Source organism: Narcine bancroftii, chromosome 8 (assembly GCF_036971445.1).
Source record: "Narcine bancroftii isolate sNarBan1 chromosome 8, sNarBan1.hap1, whole genome shotgun sequence".
Lineage (NCBI taxonomy): Eukaryota > Metazoa > Chordata > Chondrichthyes > Torpediniformes > Narcinidae > Narcine > Narcine bancroftii.
Genome location: NC_091476.1, coordinates 23,880,039 through 23,896,786, shown reverse-complemented (window position 1 = coordinate 23,896,786; position 16,748 = coordinate 23,880,039). Strand labels below are relative to the sequence as shown.

Here is a 16,748-nt window from a genome sequence, read left to right as displayed (position 1 = left end):
GGGGACCAACATTGGCGAGGGGACCAACATTGGCGAGGGGACCAACATTGGCGAGGGGACCAACATTGGCGAGGGGACCAACATTGGCGAGGGGACCAACATTGGCGAGGGGACCAACATTGGCGAGGGGACCAACATTGGCGAGGGGACCAACATTGGCGAGGGGACCAACATTGGCGAGGGGACCAACATTGGCGAGGGGACCAACATTGGCGAGGGGACCAACATTGGCGAGGGGACCAACATTGGCGAGGGGACCAACATTGGCGAGGGGACCAACATTGGCGAGGGGACCAACATTGGCGAGGGGACCAACATTGGCGAGGGGACCAACATTGGCGAGGGGACCAACATTGGCGAGGGGACCAACATTGGCGAGGGGACCAACATTGGCGAGGGGACCAACATTGGCGAGGGGACCAACATTGGCGAGGGGACCAACATTGGCGAGGGGACTTTTGTTGTTTATTCAATAATGCCACAAAGTCTCTATATACACTTGCCAAGTAGATTGGGCTTGGATTTAACTTCTCAAAAAAGATAGAATTTTTTAATAATGCAGCACTCAGAATTATTAACATTTATTATATGCCGTCACCCTCAGTGTGGGTCTTTATCTCCAAACTTTATGATTCAAACATGAGTGTGTCAAGGGAGCAGTGGGACATTGTAATATGCTCCATTTATCCATGAAAAATTGAATGGTTTGAAAGTGTAAAATGAGTTTATGATTATTATTCTTGATGACTGATTCAAGGTGCATAACTGGCTCACTCAAAAAATATACAATTTCCTATCACTTGAGTGGACAAGGCACAACATACAGAAATCATTAACTAATTTAGGTTGCTGTAAGATGTACATTTTACCATGAAACAATGAATTCTATTCATGTCAACATTTAGGGCCAGTATTAAAATGATGAAGAACCACATCTAAAGCTGCAGCTTCTATAATTAAAGAAGTACAAGTTAAAAAACAGGAAATAAGGTTTGATCTTTACAACAAATATGAAAAAGGGTCTTTGGGCAGTAATTATAAATTAAATTTCCTGCAAATTTGTCAATAATTTAACCTTCAGCATTAGCCCAAGGGAGACTTTCAATTTTCTTTAACTTCACCCTCTGCATATCCATTCCCTTATATAAAAAAAATTACTGTTAAAAATTCAATTTTTTTTTAAATAGTAGTTTTCTTTCTTGTGGTTTATAACTAAAACAATGATTTTTAATGCACTTAAACAAGCTTAGAATTAACAATGTGTAACAATTCATTTTCAATATTTTTATTGGTTTTATCAAATAAATGTTACATGGTACATGACAATAAAGTATTAACACATTTTGTATAGCCATACAAATATTGAAACTTGTTACATTAAAAAAGAAAAAAGAAAACCACTATACTAAACATGTCTAACAATTAACCAGTTAATATGGCTGCAAAAAATGGAAAAATGAAGAATAAACTATTCATTACTTGTTAATTTGAGGAAACCAAAAACATCACAGCAATAAATTCATTTTCTTGTACCTTATTGCACTGCTAATTGGGCAACTTAAAATGATATAAAAAAAAATGAAGCTGATTAATTTGGACCATTAGGGTGTCAATGGGAATCTCCATTTCAAAGATAGCTTTTTTTTGGGGAACATGCCTCAAACTAAACGGATGTCAAACCAAAAATGAGAGAAAACATTATTTACCCAAATCAGTTTTTTTTGTTCCTGTGGTTGATGTGGTCAATGACACAGGAATACCCAGTGATGCTGATTGGCTTCACAAGGACCAAATGATTATCTGATCACTCTCCAGGTTCACCTGGGCAATTGCCTCAAGCATTTTAAATGTCCTCAGATATATATATTTGTTAATAAAGTAATTAATAGAAACACAAGTAAAACAGTATATTTGTTTAAAATTATCTTCCATCAAAATATTTTGGTATGTTTATTCCTTCATACACTAAAGCCTCATTAAGTGCTGCTGCTTGTCCTCCCACCATTTCCAGATGGGACAATGGCAGAAAATAGGAAATTGCTGAGAGTAAGTGCTTTCAAAGTGCCTTGTAAAATGTGGTTAACTGGGCACTTTGCTTGGTTAGCACCCCACTCACAAGGCAGCTTGAAAGGGTCGGACCCAATCAGCATCATCCAAAGTCAAACAGGTCCCTGCCCTATGAGGTAGTTGGGGAACCCAGTTAAACTTACCCAGGATGTGTTGACCGGCAGCTGAACAGCAAAATGGCCGACCCAGTTACTCCTGTGATATCAGCGCTTACATGCTGATGTCACAGGGAAACCCCATTTGAAGTGTCTGTGGTGATCGGGGGGAGAGAAGGGTCACTGCCAGGGCCTGGGATGGATAGGGGTGAGAATTTGCTGCCACGAGGGGGGGGGTTGTGACGTTCCCACAATCAGTGGGAGAGGGGTCGTTGCCACGTGGGAGAGAGGAAACTGCTGCCACGGGGGCAGAGGGGAGGATTAGGAGATGAAATAGATTTCATCCAATCAAGAAATAGATCATGACTGCATTCAGTGAGGTTTATTCAGCCATGAAGATTTGGAGAAAGCTATTATGAAAGCAAGCATTTTAACAGGGGGCCTTTAGACTGTGATCAGGATTCTCTAAGAAAGAAAACATTAAAAACAATTTGGACATCTGTATGGTTTAATTAGAGCAGAAAAGTGAAGATGCCAGAAATCCAGAAACATCAGCTGGTCATGCAGCAGTGAAGGAGAGCAAAATATTGTCAATGTTTCTGACCAAGGACCCTTCAACAGAACTGGAAAAATGAGAAAACTCATGTTTAAAATTGCGGAGGGTGAAACAAAGGGGATTTCTCCGATAGGGCACCGACCAGAACTGTCAAGGTAACAATAAAAACCAGCATCTTGAATCAGAGATGGAAGAGATAAATCAAACAATTTGAGACAAATTAAAGTCACATCTGTGGAAGGAGGAAGAAATAATAGAATGGTTACTTGCTGACAAGAACAATATTAAACCCCAAGGGCCAGAACATAGTTGGAGGGAAGATGAGATTGTGCTTTTGGTCCTGCCAAAACAATCTTTTGGGAATAGGAGGCTCCTTATATACGTGCACGGAAATGAATTTTGTTCTTTTCTGACTGCAGCAAGTAGTCACACTTGATAATAGATCGCTGTAGCTGCATAATGACATTCTGCCCGCTTTTCCAAATATACCTGGCAGAAGAACTCTGGGGGGCGGGGGGAAATCAAAGGGGCTAGCTAATAGCAAAATTGCTCATTTTAAAATGATTGCAAGGCATTTTCGAGGTGTAAAGAAAATTATTTCACTTGTGGTAGAATCTAGGATATGGGAATGTAGCTAAAACACTAGAGTACTGTTCTTATTCAATTGATGTCCTTTGAACTCCAGCAACAACATTCAATACCCTAATAGCACACCTGGTTAATGAAAAATCTTCTAAGAAATTTTAAATTAAATTAATGATGCTGATATTCTGTACAATTTACAGTGAAATGTCTCAACTGTGAGTACTGTTCAAGTGGCCTTGAGTGCTATTTATTATACCATTAATGAAAGACACAATACATACTCTAGAAAGAATAATAAATATAACTGAGGGTACGTCAGCTTTAAAAGACCTACCTTCAACTGCAAGAGAACCAAAGAATGCTTCATATATTTGGAAACCAAATCGAAGACTGGGTACAATGCATATAATTAACAATAATAATTTAACATAATTGAGGTAGAAACCATGGAATGGAGGGGATATAATACCAGTTATTCCACTTTTCTGTCTATAATTTTTTTTAATAACTTGTATACACTTCTAATTAATTTCTAATTAGTCCCAAAATTTAAAATGGCTACTGATTCATGCTTTGGATTTCTATGGATCTGTATTTTGTGTTGGTGGAGGAGGTATTTGGATTGTGACACTATGCATTATTTTGTTTGTTATTCTATTGACATGAAATGGCACAAATTTTGAAATGTTACCTAGTCATGGGCAATTAAAATTAAATAATTTCTAACAAAGGCACCCATTAATTAGCTTGATGCTGAAATTGTAACAGTTTTCTGAATACTTTGAGTGCTTTAATCAATGTGTTGTCTGCAAATCTCTACTGCTTATGCCACATCTTAAAAAATTAATTGAGCTTCAAGCTCTGACAAGATGTGAGCCAAAATTCAGCAAATTCACTTATCTGCTGCATTGTGTGTTTGCTGCAGATTTTTGCTCAGGATTTAACCTGTTCAGGGTTCATTCATTAGGTTCATCCGATTCTGCCTATTGGGGAAAACTGATGCTTCATATGAGAAACAATTTTAACTGAAGAACTCTGCAAAGAAGAATGCTGATAATCTTCAAAATTTACTCCTGCCTTAAATTATAATATCCTATAACAATTCTAATATATGCTTTGCTTCGGATTCATATTTTGACATTTTCCATCTTCCATAGAGAATGAAGTAGCTACTCCTTCCTCTTTCCATTGTCTAACCTGTCAGTTTCTCTGAAGGCCACAGTGTGGCATCACCTTGATCTACAACATAATAGTAATTTGACTTTGAGAATTCATATGCTTTCTTTATCTATGCAAACTAGTAAACTCTTCCATGCATGTGGTGTACTCTTGGTAAAATATGGAGAAAGAATAAAACCACCTTAAATGTATTAACAGCCATAATCCCCATTCTGGGATAGTAATACCTGCAGTTCCAGTGAATCCTGTTATCCAAGCTCTTCTTGCATGCCGGGGAGCAATATACTCACTCTGAAAGAGAATACAACTTAATTTCAAGCCCCATTTACCAAAAACATCCCATCATTACTGCAATAGAAAATCTTATGCCAAACTTGCAGAGATTGATTAGACAAATAATCAATTTTCTGCTGAAAATCTTTAGAAGTTTGACATTTTGTTGATGTAAATTCCCAAATTACTGTAAATGGAAGATCAAATTGAAAAACAAATTGTATTTTAATTTCATTATCCCTTCCATTGTAAATGTAAAATTTCAAGGACTAAAACCGGAATATGTGCAGTGGATGATGGAGTAAATTCCCAAATTTAGTTAATTTATTATTGATGGAACTAAATTGTGATTCCTTCGAGTCAAAAGCCCAGTTTAATCATTTTGCACGCTTAAATAATTAGAAGTATGCCAGGATTTTAGACTACGTGATAGAAGACTAGTATCTCTCATTGTGGTGTCCTAGTATCAGACATCATTGCCACTCTCTTGGCATTAATCAAGCAGCAGACATTGCAGCAGGAACAAATAGCTTGACTGAACAGCGGCAGAGCTGTACCACCCGACAGCAGTGCAACAAGACTCTGGCCTCTAAACTCAATGGTGCATCATCATATCTAGTCTGTGGCAGTCGAATACAAGGCCAGGTCGGTGTTGAAAAGAACTTGGATCATATTCAAAGTCGACAAACTGCATTAAACACTAAAATACTGAAGTTTCTAGCACCAACATGTTATTTTGTTTTAATTCTACACTTGTCTTAAGAAAAAGCTTAAAAGCAAAGGCATTTGATCAGATAGTCTTGTATTTTCATCAATTAAATGAATTAACTAAATGAATTGCTGAATCACAGAGATTAAAAAATGTAGATTTCAATAGATACTAAATTGTTATTTATTTTACATTTTTATGTTGAAAAGATTTAAAAAGTAAGAAGTTTTTGAATTTTGAAGAATTGGGAATCTGGTTAATGCAATTGCTTCATTTTTTTCCCCATTTGACTGATAGATATCAAATATCAATAATAATCTTGGTACATGACCAAGCTTATTACCCGAAGCATAATTTGAGAAAAGCAGAAAGTACAGGCCAGTCATATAATTTTTAAATAGATATCAATAAATATTTTAAACATTTGTCTGCAAACTCACCAAATGAGGGTCAGTGGCAGGAATCACATATACACTGATGTTTTGTGCATCCATTAAATTCCTGAGAGCATTTAAACGTGCTGCAGTAATGACTACTGTGGGAGGCAGGTACTACATATGGAAGAATACAAAACAAACTTAACAGTTAAGATTGTAGGTAAACAAGAAAACTACAAAAGCTATGGTCTATTGTGCTGGAGAAACTCAGCAGGTGACACAGCATCGATAGTTTTTATTTATTGGTATACAACAGTGTTTCTACTCTCTCTAAAATGAGATGGATCATGGACAAATTATAGGATCAAACCAAAGAATAATATTTAACATTGATATACAGGTTTCTGAACAAAACAATGGTTATATATTTTAGTCTCAAATATTTACCATTTCATTAAATAAACTGTTGCTTTTATATTTAGAGAGGTGCAGTTAGCGTAGCCTTTAGAGTAGCGCTGTCACAGCACCAGTGACGGGGATTCGAATCTGGCATTGGCTGTAAGGATTTTGTACGTTCTCCTTGTGTCTGCATGGGTTTCCTCTGGTTGCTCCGGTTTCCTCCTACCATTCAAAACATACTGGGATGTAGGTTAATTGGGCAGCACAGACTTGTGGGCTGAAAAGGCATGTTACTGTGCTGTATGTCTAAATTTAAATACAACTGTTTTAGTGGGTAGGTAAAGCAACTAATATGATGCAAACCTGCACAAATCAATTATTTAGATTCCTTTGTGTAATAGATAATTGATTTCAAACAAATTTAGCCCCTATCTCTCACGTCATAAAGGGGAAAATAAACCAAGATTCTTGACCTAATCAATATCCAATGACTTGTCAGAAAGTGAATCACAGTGGCATATTTACCAGTTTGACACAAATGAAGAGCAGACATATGGCAACTGGAAGGTGCCTTTAGAACAGAATCCAAGGAAGGGACGTTATGCAGCAGAGAATGAAAATGGGGGATAGTTCAAATATTGCAGTTCTGTGGCATGTGTAGATCATTCTTTTGTTTTTTAAAAAAACTTGACAGTCACGTACCAAAATGTAAAATTTGGGAATGAAAAAACTGCAGATGCTGGAAATCAAAATGGAAATTTCTGGAAATACTCAGCAGGTCAGGCTGCATATGTGTAAAGAGGAATGGTTAATGTTTCAAGTCAAATCGGTTTGTCAGAACTGATCAACTATTTTCTAACTCCTGGGCTTGTGTGAGTTTTGGATCATGTGTCGCTGTTGCAGACATCACATTGCACCAAGAGACAGTGAGAGGAGAAATATTTGTTGTAGTCTGATTCCAGTGATGCAGTTATACAAATCAAAGTTACAGTGAAATCAATGATGTTGCTGTTGTTTTATTTATTTGGGCATTCATGTTTAATATTAGAAAAAATGTGGGGTTTACTACATTTGCTTTCTACATCTTACAGATCCTCTACTCTTAATTCTTCCTGCTGGATAGCAAAATGCATGAACCACAGGCATTCCTTAAAATGCCACTAATTTGGTTTTAAAACAGGCTATCAAGTACCTTTCTTCTCCATGACTGGTTTGCCTAAAATCAAGTAAGCCCATTTTCTAATGGAAATCAGAAATGAGGGGAGGTTAGGTTTATCAGAATTTTCCTGGAAGATTTCATCTGTAGCTGTGGGATAAACCCTCATTTATAAATTCAGGGCAAAAGGAAAACTGCTGGAGGATCTCAACAGGTCAGGCAGCATCCATGAAGGAAAATCCATCAAAACTTTAGGCTATTTATCCATCCATATTTCACCAGCTGAACCATCTTACAGCGAGGAACTATATTATCTTGTTCATTTTAAATAATCTCATCTTGTAATTTTATCTCTACCAATCACATACATTACCACCTCCAAATTTGGCTCTCCTTTCAATGTTCATTATCTTGGCTACTTACTGGTGGGTTTGTAGTGCAATTTCTCACCAGATCGGTGTTACTTTTATCTGAATGAACAGGATCACTTCTTGCCTGCAAGAGCAAACCTGAAAAATGACCAGCAATGCATTGATGTTATTTTTCAGTTGACATTCCATGGTTTTGAGAGTTGCATTGTTTTAAAGCAATTGATTTAACTCTGACATCGGTGTTGAGTTAGGAAATCGCTGAATGTGTAATTGTTTACCAGGACTGAGAATTCAGGTGATAGTAGAGGAGCCGTGAGAGAAAGGAGTTATACATCATGTGATCCTGTTGCCTCTGGCATTCAGGCACCAATCCATCAGTACAACCAGAAGATAAGCATGCTGGTTGGTATTTCACAGACTGGAGCTGGTACAAGGGCAGGGACTCGTTGTCATAAAGTCTTTTTTTTGTCATTTTGAATGGAAACAGGCCCTACAACTTACTATTTAAACTAGTTCTGCACTTATTCTGTTTTATTCTCTCCACATTTCCATCGAACCATTCTTCTTTCCTTCCACATTCCATGACTTATCTACACTCTGCAGGCTATTTGCAGAGGCCAATTAACCCATCAACCTGTGCATCATTGGGACATGAATGGAAACTGAAGTACTCACTGATCAAAAGGAGAACATGCAAACTCCACAAAGATATTGGCAGTCAGGATGACTCAATATCTTCAAAGCTGCATGGTAGCAGCTCTGACACCTTCTTGTGCAGGGTAGCAGCTCTGTTAATTGCGCCCAATGCAGCTCCAGTGCAGCCATCATGATCAAATAACCATACTTCAAAGCCAAGGACAAAGCCTTCCAGCCACCCAGTGACATCCACAAGGGTTGCTGGTAGCCCCACATTTTGCCAAAACCACAAGTCAACCGTAGATTATGATTTTAAAGTCTCCTTTGCAATCAAACATCTTATGTTACATTAAAGTTAATGTTCCATTTGTAGAACCACTATTTAGCATAAATATTAATTTACCTGACTGTTCATATTGCTCATTTATTCTGTGGTTCCTCAATCTTACTAAAGTCTGGCAACTGCATGGAGGATTGGAACAGCTGCCACTGGAAATTAAGTCCCATTCTTCTCTGACACTTGTACTTCAGGCAAGTTTCAAAAGAGGGGAAAACAAAGTGCATTTCTTGAGCAAGTGCAAATATAGCGATCTGCATCTGATACCTAAATATTCCATTGAATCAAGAGTGTTTTTTTTTAAAAAAGCATTCCTTCTGATTTCACTGAATAATGCAGCCACTTTGTGTGGATCTTATCCTATACTAGTATACCCAGTGGTTGACTGCTCGCAGTATGAAATTTCTCACAATACTTCAGTATTTGCGAGAGTAAACTTGAACTTGATGAAGTGAGACAAGAAGGTGGCAAAGGTGAGGTGCTGCACAATGGAGACTTTCAACACCAAGAGCCACCTGTCAGGATTCCCCAAAGGGAGCACATTTTGGTTGTGGCATGTAGCGACATTTGATTCTGAAAATATTCTTATAAACTCCCATTACATCCACTTCAATCTGCATTCTCCGATCACATGCACATTTACATCACCACAAAACTCAGGAATACATTAAATTGAAAAGATTTAGGCACCTTTATCAGCCATGCTGGATTTATTCTCGATTTTGAACAAATTACTTATTCTAAAATGGTCATGATCTTCTCCCATAGGCAACAGTCTGGAACACCTAAAATCAGTTCTCATTCTGAGGGATACACTTTTAGAGCAAGGAAATATTCACTGCAAATTCCTTCTTCTTTACTAAGTCAATATCATAGTGAAACTCTCTACATACTGAATACAAATACTCAATGCATATACTGAGTTAATATATTTTAAAATCTGCTCAGGGGGTGAAAAACATCATGAGCAAGTCTTCTCATTCACAAACTTGAGGGATGATCATCAAATGGACCACTTAATTTTTTAAGTCATACATTTATCCATATTCAAAATTCATTGTACTATATAATCATATAAAACCATATTACATGTTGACTTTAAAACCCAAATCTATCTACCCACCCACCTCCCCCTACACCTCACTCTTCAAGTCATTCCCCTTCTCTCAAAGATAGGGCCCACTACTAACACCACTTGACAGAAAAAAAATTAAGAATAGAAAAAAAAATTTGGGACTAGTATCAAAACAAAAGGGAACTTTTTGCCTTTTTAACCAGATCTAAAGAGTACAACTGTGAATTTCAAAAACATAGAAAAGTAATCTAAAATTTATAACATTCCTTAAAATCTTTAGTTATATTCCACAGAAAAAACATTGTTATCCATTTCATACCTTTCCTTCTATCCTCCCAATACCACATTCCTTTCAAAAACCATTTCATTTCTCTCATAGGACCCAATATCAACACTTCCCAAAAAATATATGAAGTCCCAAGAATAAAGGATAAAGTAAAGAAAAAAGTGAGAAACCCTCTCTTTAGTGTAAAAATCAAAATTACACCCCCCACCCCCCCCCCTCTATTTTACAAGTAATGGGAAAGCCCACTAAAAAACACATGTATGGATTTTGGAGGCTACCATCTCGAACTCCCAGGCAAAACAATTACAGAAAATGTTACACTTTTTTTCCCCCCAAAAGGATTAATATTAAACAAATACACAGGAAGAACTACTATCATAATTCAGATTTAAAGGATCATGTTTAAAGAAGTTCTCTTATTCTCTTTCAATTTCCTTCAAAGTTGGTAATTTGTTCACAAAAATTCTTCACTGTTTCAATATCAGTAATTTTTTTGTCCATTTGGCTTCGTGATTTTCAAATTGGCTGGTTGACGCAGCATAAATTTGTAACCTTTTTTCCCAAAGGGTGTTCTTCATTGGATTAAATTCCCTTCTACGCAATATTAGTGCAGCACTTGTATCAGGATTTTAAAAATATTTTCACCTTCAACTTCCAGAGGTTTTCCTTCTCTCTTTATGTTTTTCACTGCAGCTCTTAATATTTTTTTCACGATCATTAAATCTCATGCATCTAATTAAAAGAGCATGGTTTTTCATTAATTCCTGAATGTGGATAAGGAGATCTATATACTTTCTCAATTTCTATCTTTGCTCCAACATTTTGTACTCCCAAGACATTTGGGAACCATTCTTGAAAGAAGTGGATGGGATTTACCCCCTCCAGTCCCTCTGAGTCCCACCATTTTAGCATTATTATGTCTACTAAAATTTTCTAAAGAATCCATCTTTTCCAATATTTTTGCTTTTTTCTGTAGCCCATTCATTTTTTTCCCCCCACTTTAACCACTTTCCATAGTTTCATCCATTTTTTTCTGCCACTTCCATTACTCTTTCATTTAAAATCCCAATTTCTGTTTCTAGCCTGGTCACTACTTTTAAAATATGATCCAGTTTCTTGTTAGTATTCTAATCTTTCAATGAAAGTACTTTCATTACATCTTCATTAGTGTATTTTTCTTTAGTTTATACATTAACTTTTTTTTTTTAAACTTGGTTCACTGATTTAACATTTACCAGTTCATCCTCTTCTTCTGTACTTTGATTAGTCTCCAAGTCATCATTTTGGGAGGGAGCTCTTCCTTGCTTCTTCCAGTTCTCTTTCACTGTGTACATGACCAGTCTCCTCTTCTTCCATAACATCTCTTGGGTCCAACACTGAAGGCATTCCACCACTCCTCCCAGACTTCGGGTTGTCTCACGGGAAGCAGAACAAACCATCACCCCCTGTAAGTAGGCCCTTTTCAGTTGAAAAACTGTGCTTCTCATTAGGAGCTCAAAGTCACTGACAATTCTTGATTCTTCTTCAACATCTGCACCATAAAAGTATATTATTCCTTTTCTTCCTGTTTAACTGACTGCAAATTATTTTATTTTATAATTACCTGGGAGCTTTGGGAGACCACCATTTTCCTCCTCTGAATCACGTGACATCCCCCGGAAATATTGCCATGTTGATAACAACATTGCTGGTTCCAGCTTGACTTTTCCAATGGACGTGTTGCAAGATCTCTACATTGTTGTAATAGAACACTAGAGGGGATGGTGTTTGTGGGCAGCTCTTAAAGGGAGATACACTTGACATGCAACATATACAAATTTCCTGACTGGTTTTCAACTGTGTAAGATTTCTCTAAATAAATTTCTAAATCAATTTGTAGATTGTTCAGCTGACAGTTTGAGCCATGGAAGCCCTAAATAGAAGAGTAATGAAGCAAAACATATCAACAATAGTGGGAAAAATGAGCTGGAGCTTGCAAGCATAGGGAACAATATCATAATTCATGTGCATTGCACATATAATTTTGAATGAATTTCTTTTGCTAGTTATAAGAACTGCTAATGTCGGGAGAATAAAGCTCTAATCAGTACACTGCCTTTTAATTCAAGATCAAAGATCAGGATACTTTATTTTTATCTACCATCAGACAAGATATCAAGTGATAATTTTTAAATTGTTTGCCAATTTAATTCCATTCTGTAATTATTTTTATTTCCACTGTAAACTTATTTTTGTTTTTATTTGTACCATGGCAAAGTTTTAGTAATATATTCAACATCATTTTCTAGATTGAGAACATAAAATCGTTCAAGGGTCTAAAAATTCATGGTGTCAGGTTCCAGCCAATGGGTGGGACCAGAGAGCAGTTTTTATTTGATTGCATTATAAAGTTATAAACCATGTTAACTCTGCAACTCACACCAAGCCTGTTTATTACAATACAATTCAATAAATTCAGGAAAATAAATGGTTCTGTATATACCAGCACACAAACATTATTCCTTACAATCCCTTAAGGTTAGTTGCTCAATTTCTATACACGTTTAATCTTCGACAATGATGAAACTTTGAAAATCAAATGGAGTTCACAAGAAGTCCCAAGGAAACACACAATGGATAAAATCCAAGTTATTACTGGCAAGGTCAGAATTGGTAGTCTATTTCTAAAGGCTCCTTAAAAGTGAGGATGAGAAACCTCCTTGAAGCACAATTGCCTTTCTGATGAGGGTCAACCCAAAGTACAGAAGGGGAAGAAATCCAAGAATATAAGCCAAACATTAAATTAATATCCATGTCGAGGGAGGACCTGCAGGCAACTGATGCCTGCTGCCTTTGTTCTTCTTGGGAATGGAGGTCAACCCACAGTACAGAAGGGGAAGAAATCCAAGAATATAAGCCAAGCATTAAATTAATATCCATGTCGAGGGAGGACCTGCAGGCAAATGATGCTTGCTGTCTTTGTTCTTCTTGGGAATGGAGGTCAACCCAAATGACAGAAGGGGAAGAAATCCAAGAATACAAGCCAAGCATTAAATTAATATCCATGTTGAGGGAGGACCTGCAGGCAACTGATGCCTGCTGCCTTTGTTCTTCTTGGGAATGGAGGTCAGTAGTCAAATACAGGGCATATATAATTTAGATATATAATTGAGTGCATTTAGTTCATACCATTTACAAACTGTGGAAAGTGTATTTTGTCACTGGACAGCACTAAGTTATATCTGTGCAACCTGAAAGAAATAGTTAAGTGGAAAATTTAAAAACTCTTCAATGTGCAAAGACCCTGGTAAATGCAAGGAACTCGATGTTCAATCCATAAACATGAACAATGTACTATGACTGAATTTCCTGAGTCAACAAGCTATATAAAATGGTGCTCTACATCCTCAACAGTTGTGTGAAAGAAGAATCTGTTTATATGGACAAAACCAGAATCCAGAGCTTGACACCTCCTTTCTCCAGAATGCATGCTTAAAACTGAAGGCAAACTGAACTTAACTACACCAATGTTTGAGTCAGCATTTGACAAAGAATGGTAATATTGAGCAATAACAGCACTGAGGATTTTAGTTGAGCCTGGCAGTCCAACCTGAGGCTGAAGGACTGAGGTTAGATTTAGTTTTATACTCGAGCCTGATGTCTGAAAGCTGGACTTGGAGTAAAATGAAGGAAGGTGACTGAAGTTGTTAGAAGCCTCAAGTGCTTCTAACAGTTCTTCAGGATAAGTTACACATCTATACAACAGTCAGTTGTTTCATCAATGACCTGCCCAGATAGTGCTGAGTTTAAAATTTAGCATTTTACTCAAAACACACAGAAAAAGTTTTTAAAAGCCTTCAAGAACTGGAGAATAAAAACTTTAAAGCAATGGTTCTCAACCTTTTTCTTTCCACTCACATACCACTTTGATTAATCCCTATGCCATCAGTGATCTGTGATTAGTAAGGGATTGCTTAATTTGGTATGAGTGGGAAGGGAAGGTTGAGAATCCCAGTTTTTACTCAAAATACGTTGCTTGAGAAAAATTGTCATTGGCTCATTTCCTTTCAAGTTTTGAATTTGTGCACATAACAAGTCAATTAGGTACGATTTAAACAGTGGTTTTCAATTTTTTTCCTTTCACTCACATACCATCTGAAGCAATCCCTTACTAATCACAGACCACCTATGATGTAGGGAATACTTAAAGTGGTATCTGAGTGGAAAGAAAAAGGTGGAGAACCACTGCTTTAGAGTGAATGGAGGAGTGAAAGAAATTAGCATGAGCATTAATGGTTCTGTAAACTTAACTAAACTTAAACATTAATAACTTTTTAATAATCTTAGAAGGCTGCTAAACCTTTCTTCTGTCAGGTATTTTTGTTGTGCCTATGTCTCGTGATCTACTATTCTAGTATGGGACAATTCAGTCTTACAGCTGGCAATCAGAATTAAGCTTATGTAATCAAAGGAGAAGCTGTATCAGTCACATTCTCAGAGGAAGATTTTTCTGATGATTAAGAAAGGAGGGCTGAGGTAAGTCTTTAGCAACTTGCACGCAGCTTTGGTGAAGTAGTTCATATGGAAACCAGTCCCAAGGTGAGTAGGTAGGTGTAAAATAAGAGGGTTCTGATGCTCATTCTCTGTTAAAGAGACACAACAGGGAACAGATGCCATTAGTAGTAATTAGGGGCAAGATTGAGAAAAATGGAGCCAGACTCGTGTGGTGTGACCCAACTAGTTAATGAAGGAAATGCTTGGAGGAGGATGGTGGGTTATCCCTACCAAAGGTGACATTTGGTTGAGAATAGCAAGGAGGAGTAGGTTGCTCCTGGTGCAACCATTTGTGAATTTGGCAAAAGCTGCTTCAGTATCATGGCAGAGGTGGAAGCATGAATGGCTGGATTCAGTGGACTTCATGGAAAAAATAGACAGACTTCAGATGCAAAAACAATATTAAACTAATAATGAATAACTAAAAGTAATCCAGTACTATGTTCAACCCAATCAATTCATATATAATGATTAACAGCAAAAGAGAATATAATTAATAAACTGTTGAAAGCTGTTACAGCAAGAAGAGGCTTAATGAACTTGTATTAGTAATTGGTTATTCTCGCTTCAGAAAGGCACAATGAGTTGTTAGGAAATTTTGCAGCAATTTAAAGAATTGTAAATTTAGGTTAATGTTCACTTGCAGTACTGTAAATGTGTGAAACCCAAATTCTAATAAGAAACAAATGTCCCTTGCAATTTCTCTTCAAGGAATAAGAAAATACTGAGGAAATCCAAGTTAATGAGCATAGTAATGGCAAGATTGTAATTTAGCTTTTAAAAAATTAATGTGCTCACCTTCTAGTATCAGAAGCCATGTCCAGATTGCAGTACAGTAAAGTTTCATACTTCAAATGAAGTCTGCTCATTTACACAATGGAGGCAGTGCAGTCAACTGAGGAAACATGTGAACAGACAAACTTTAATAGGCTCTGCTAGGGTCACATGGATATGCCTTAACAGATCATAAATTAATATGTGCACATATACTAATGTATAGTTCGTTGCAGAAACAAGACAAGCCAAATTCTAATTTGATCTTTATGCAGAAATAAAAACGGATTGAGAAAAATTCACCCATACTTAAATACAGCACCTAATGCAATAAGAAACACAAGTGCAAGGTGTAGTGTTACATGACAAAGTGTAGGACATAGAGAACAGAAGAATTTTAGTAATTTTTGAAGTGTTAGAGATACAAAAGGTCAAATGTTATAATGAATACAGGAAATCTACTAAGAGCAGCTTGCAAAATGCCTCAACTTTCCAAAACTATCTTGTAGGGTTTTTTTTATTTTTCTCATATAGTTGAAGGCACAAGAGGGGAATGGAACAGATGAAAAATGAATTAGCAGCTCAAACCTACTCAGTTATGAAAAATAAACAGACCAAAAAGCCCTTCCTTTCCAAATAATTTCTCTCCTTCCTGCTTTCATTTACAACTTGATGCTCTGTGTAATGGGATCTTGGATTTCCTCACCTCCAGACCCCAATCAGTGAGCATTGGTAAGAAAATCTCCTCCACAATCTCCATCAGTACTGGAGCACCAGAGGGGTGCGTTCTTAGCCTCCTGCTCTACTCATGTTATACCTACGGCTGTGTGGTTCGGTACTGTTGTGAGCGAGGAAACGGGTTTGGTAGGTCTCAAGGGCAAGGACTCAGGACCCACAGTTTAGGTAGGGAAGGATTTTATTTACAGAAGGCATGTAGGAGATGGTAACTGATGCAAAATACACAGACACACCTCTAAACTGGTACATATAATGATCAAGGAAAAATCACTACAATGCCCCACCACCCCTTGGCTCAGTGCAGGTAAGGCTGTATGCTACAAGGGACACTAATTTTAAAACTCCCAACCCTTTTAACAGTGAACATCTTACCAACAGTTTCTCCAGTGCCCTTCTACATTTGCAGGCCTGGAGTGAAGCAGGGTGGTCCCAAACTAGCAAAGAGGGAGAACAAAGAACACATGCACCTTTATAGTGCTGGAGCGTGTAGCCCAGGTAATTAGCAGGATCCAATGGCTTGGTACCAGGAGAGTTAATCCAATTACAACAGCCAATGGCTCAAGGCCAAGTACAGGCAGGCTGGAGAGTCAAGTCCAGGCCAA

At 37.2% G+C, this 16,748-nt stretch overlaps 1 protein-coding gene across 1 annotated transcript in view; it reads right to left on the bottom strand.

Annotated features, from left to right (window-relative positions):
• Window positions 1–15,481, bottom strand: part of xpnpep2 (X-prolyl aminopeptidase (aminopeptidase P) 2, membrane-bound) — an 81,711-nt gene extending 66,230 nt beyond the window's left edge. Inside the window, exons 1-4 of the mRNA XM_069896017.1 lie at window positions 15,433–15,481; window positions 7,820–7,905; window positions 5,905–6,015; window positions 4,710–4,773 (exon numbers count right to left, since the gene is read on the bottom strand). Coding sequence (XP_069752118.1) covers window positions 4,710–4,773; window positions 5,905–6,015; window positions 7,820–7,905; window positions 15,433–15,481 — 310 coding nt within the window. The remainder of the gene's footprint in view (window positions 1–4,709; window positions 4,774–5,904; window positions 6,016–7,819; window positions 7,906–15,432) is intronic.
• Window positions 15,482–16,748: the final 1,267 nt, after the last annotated feature.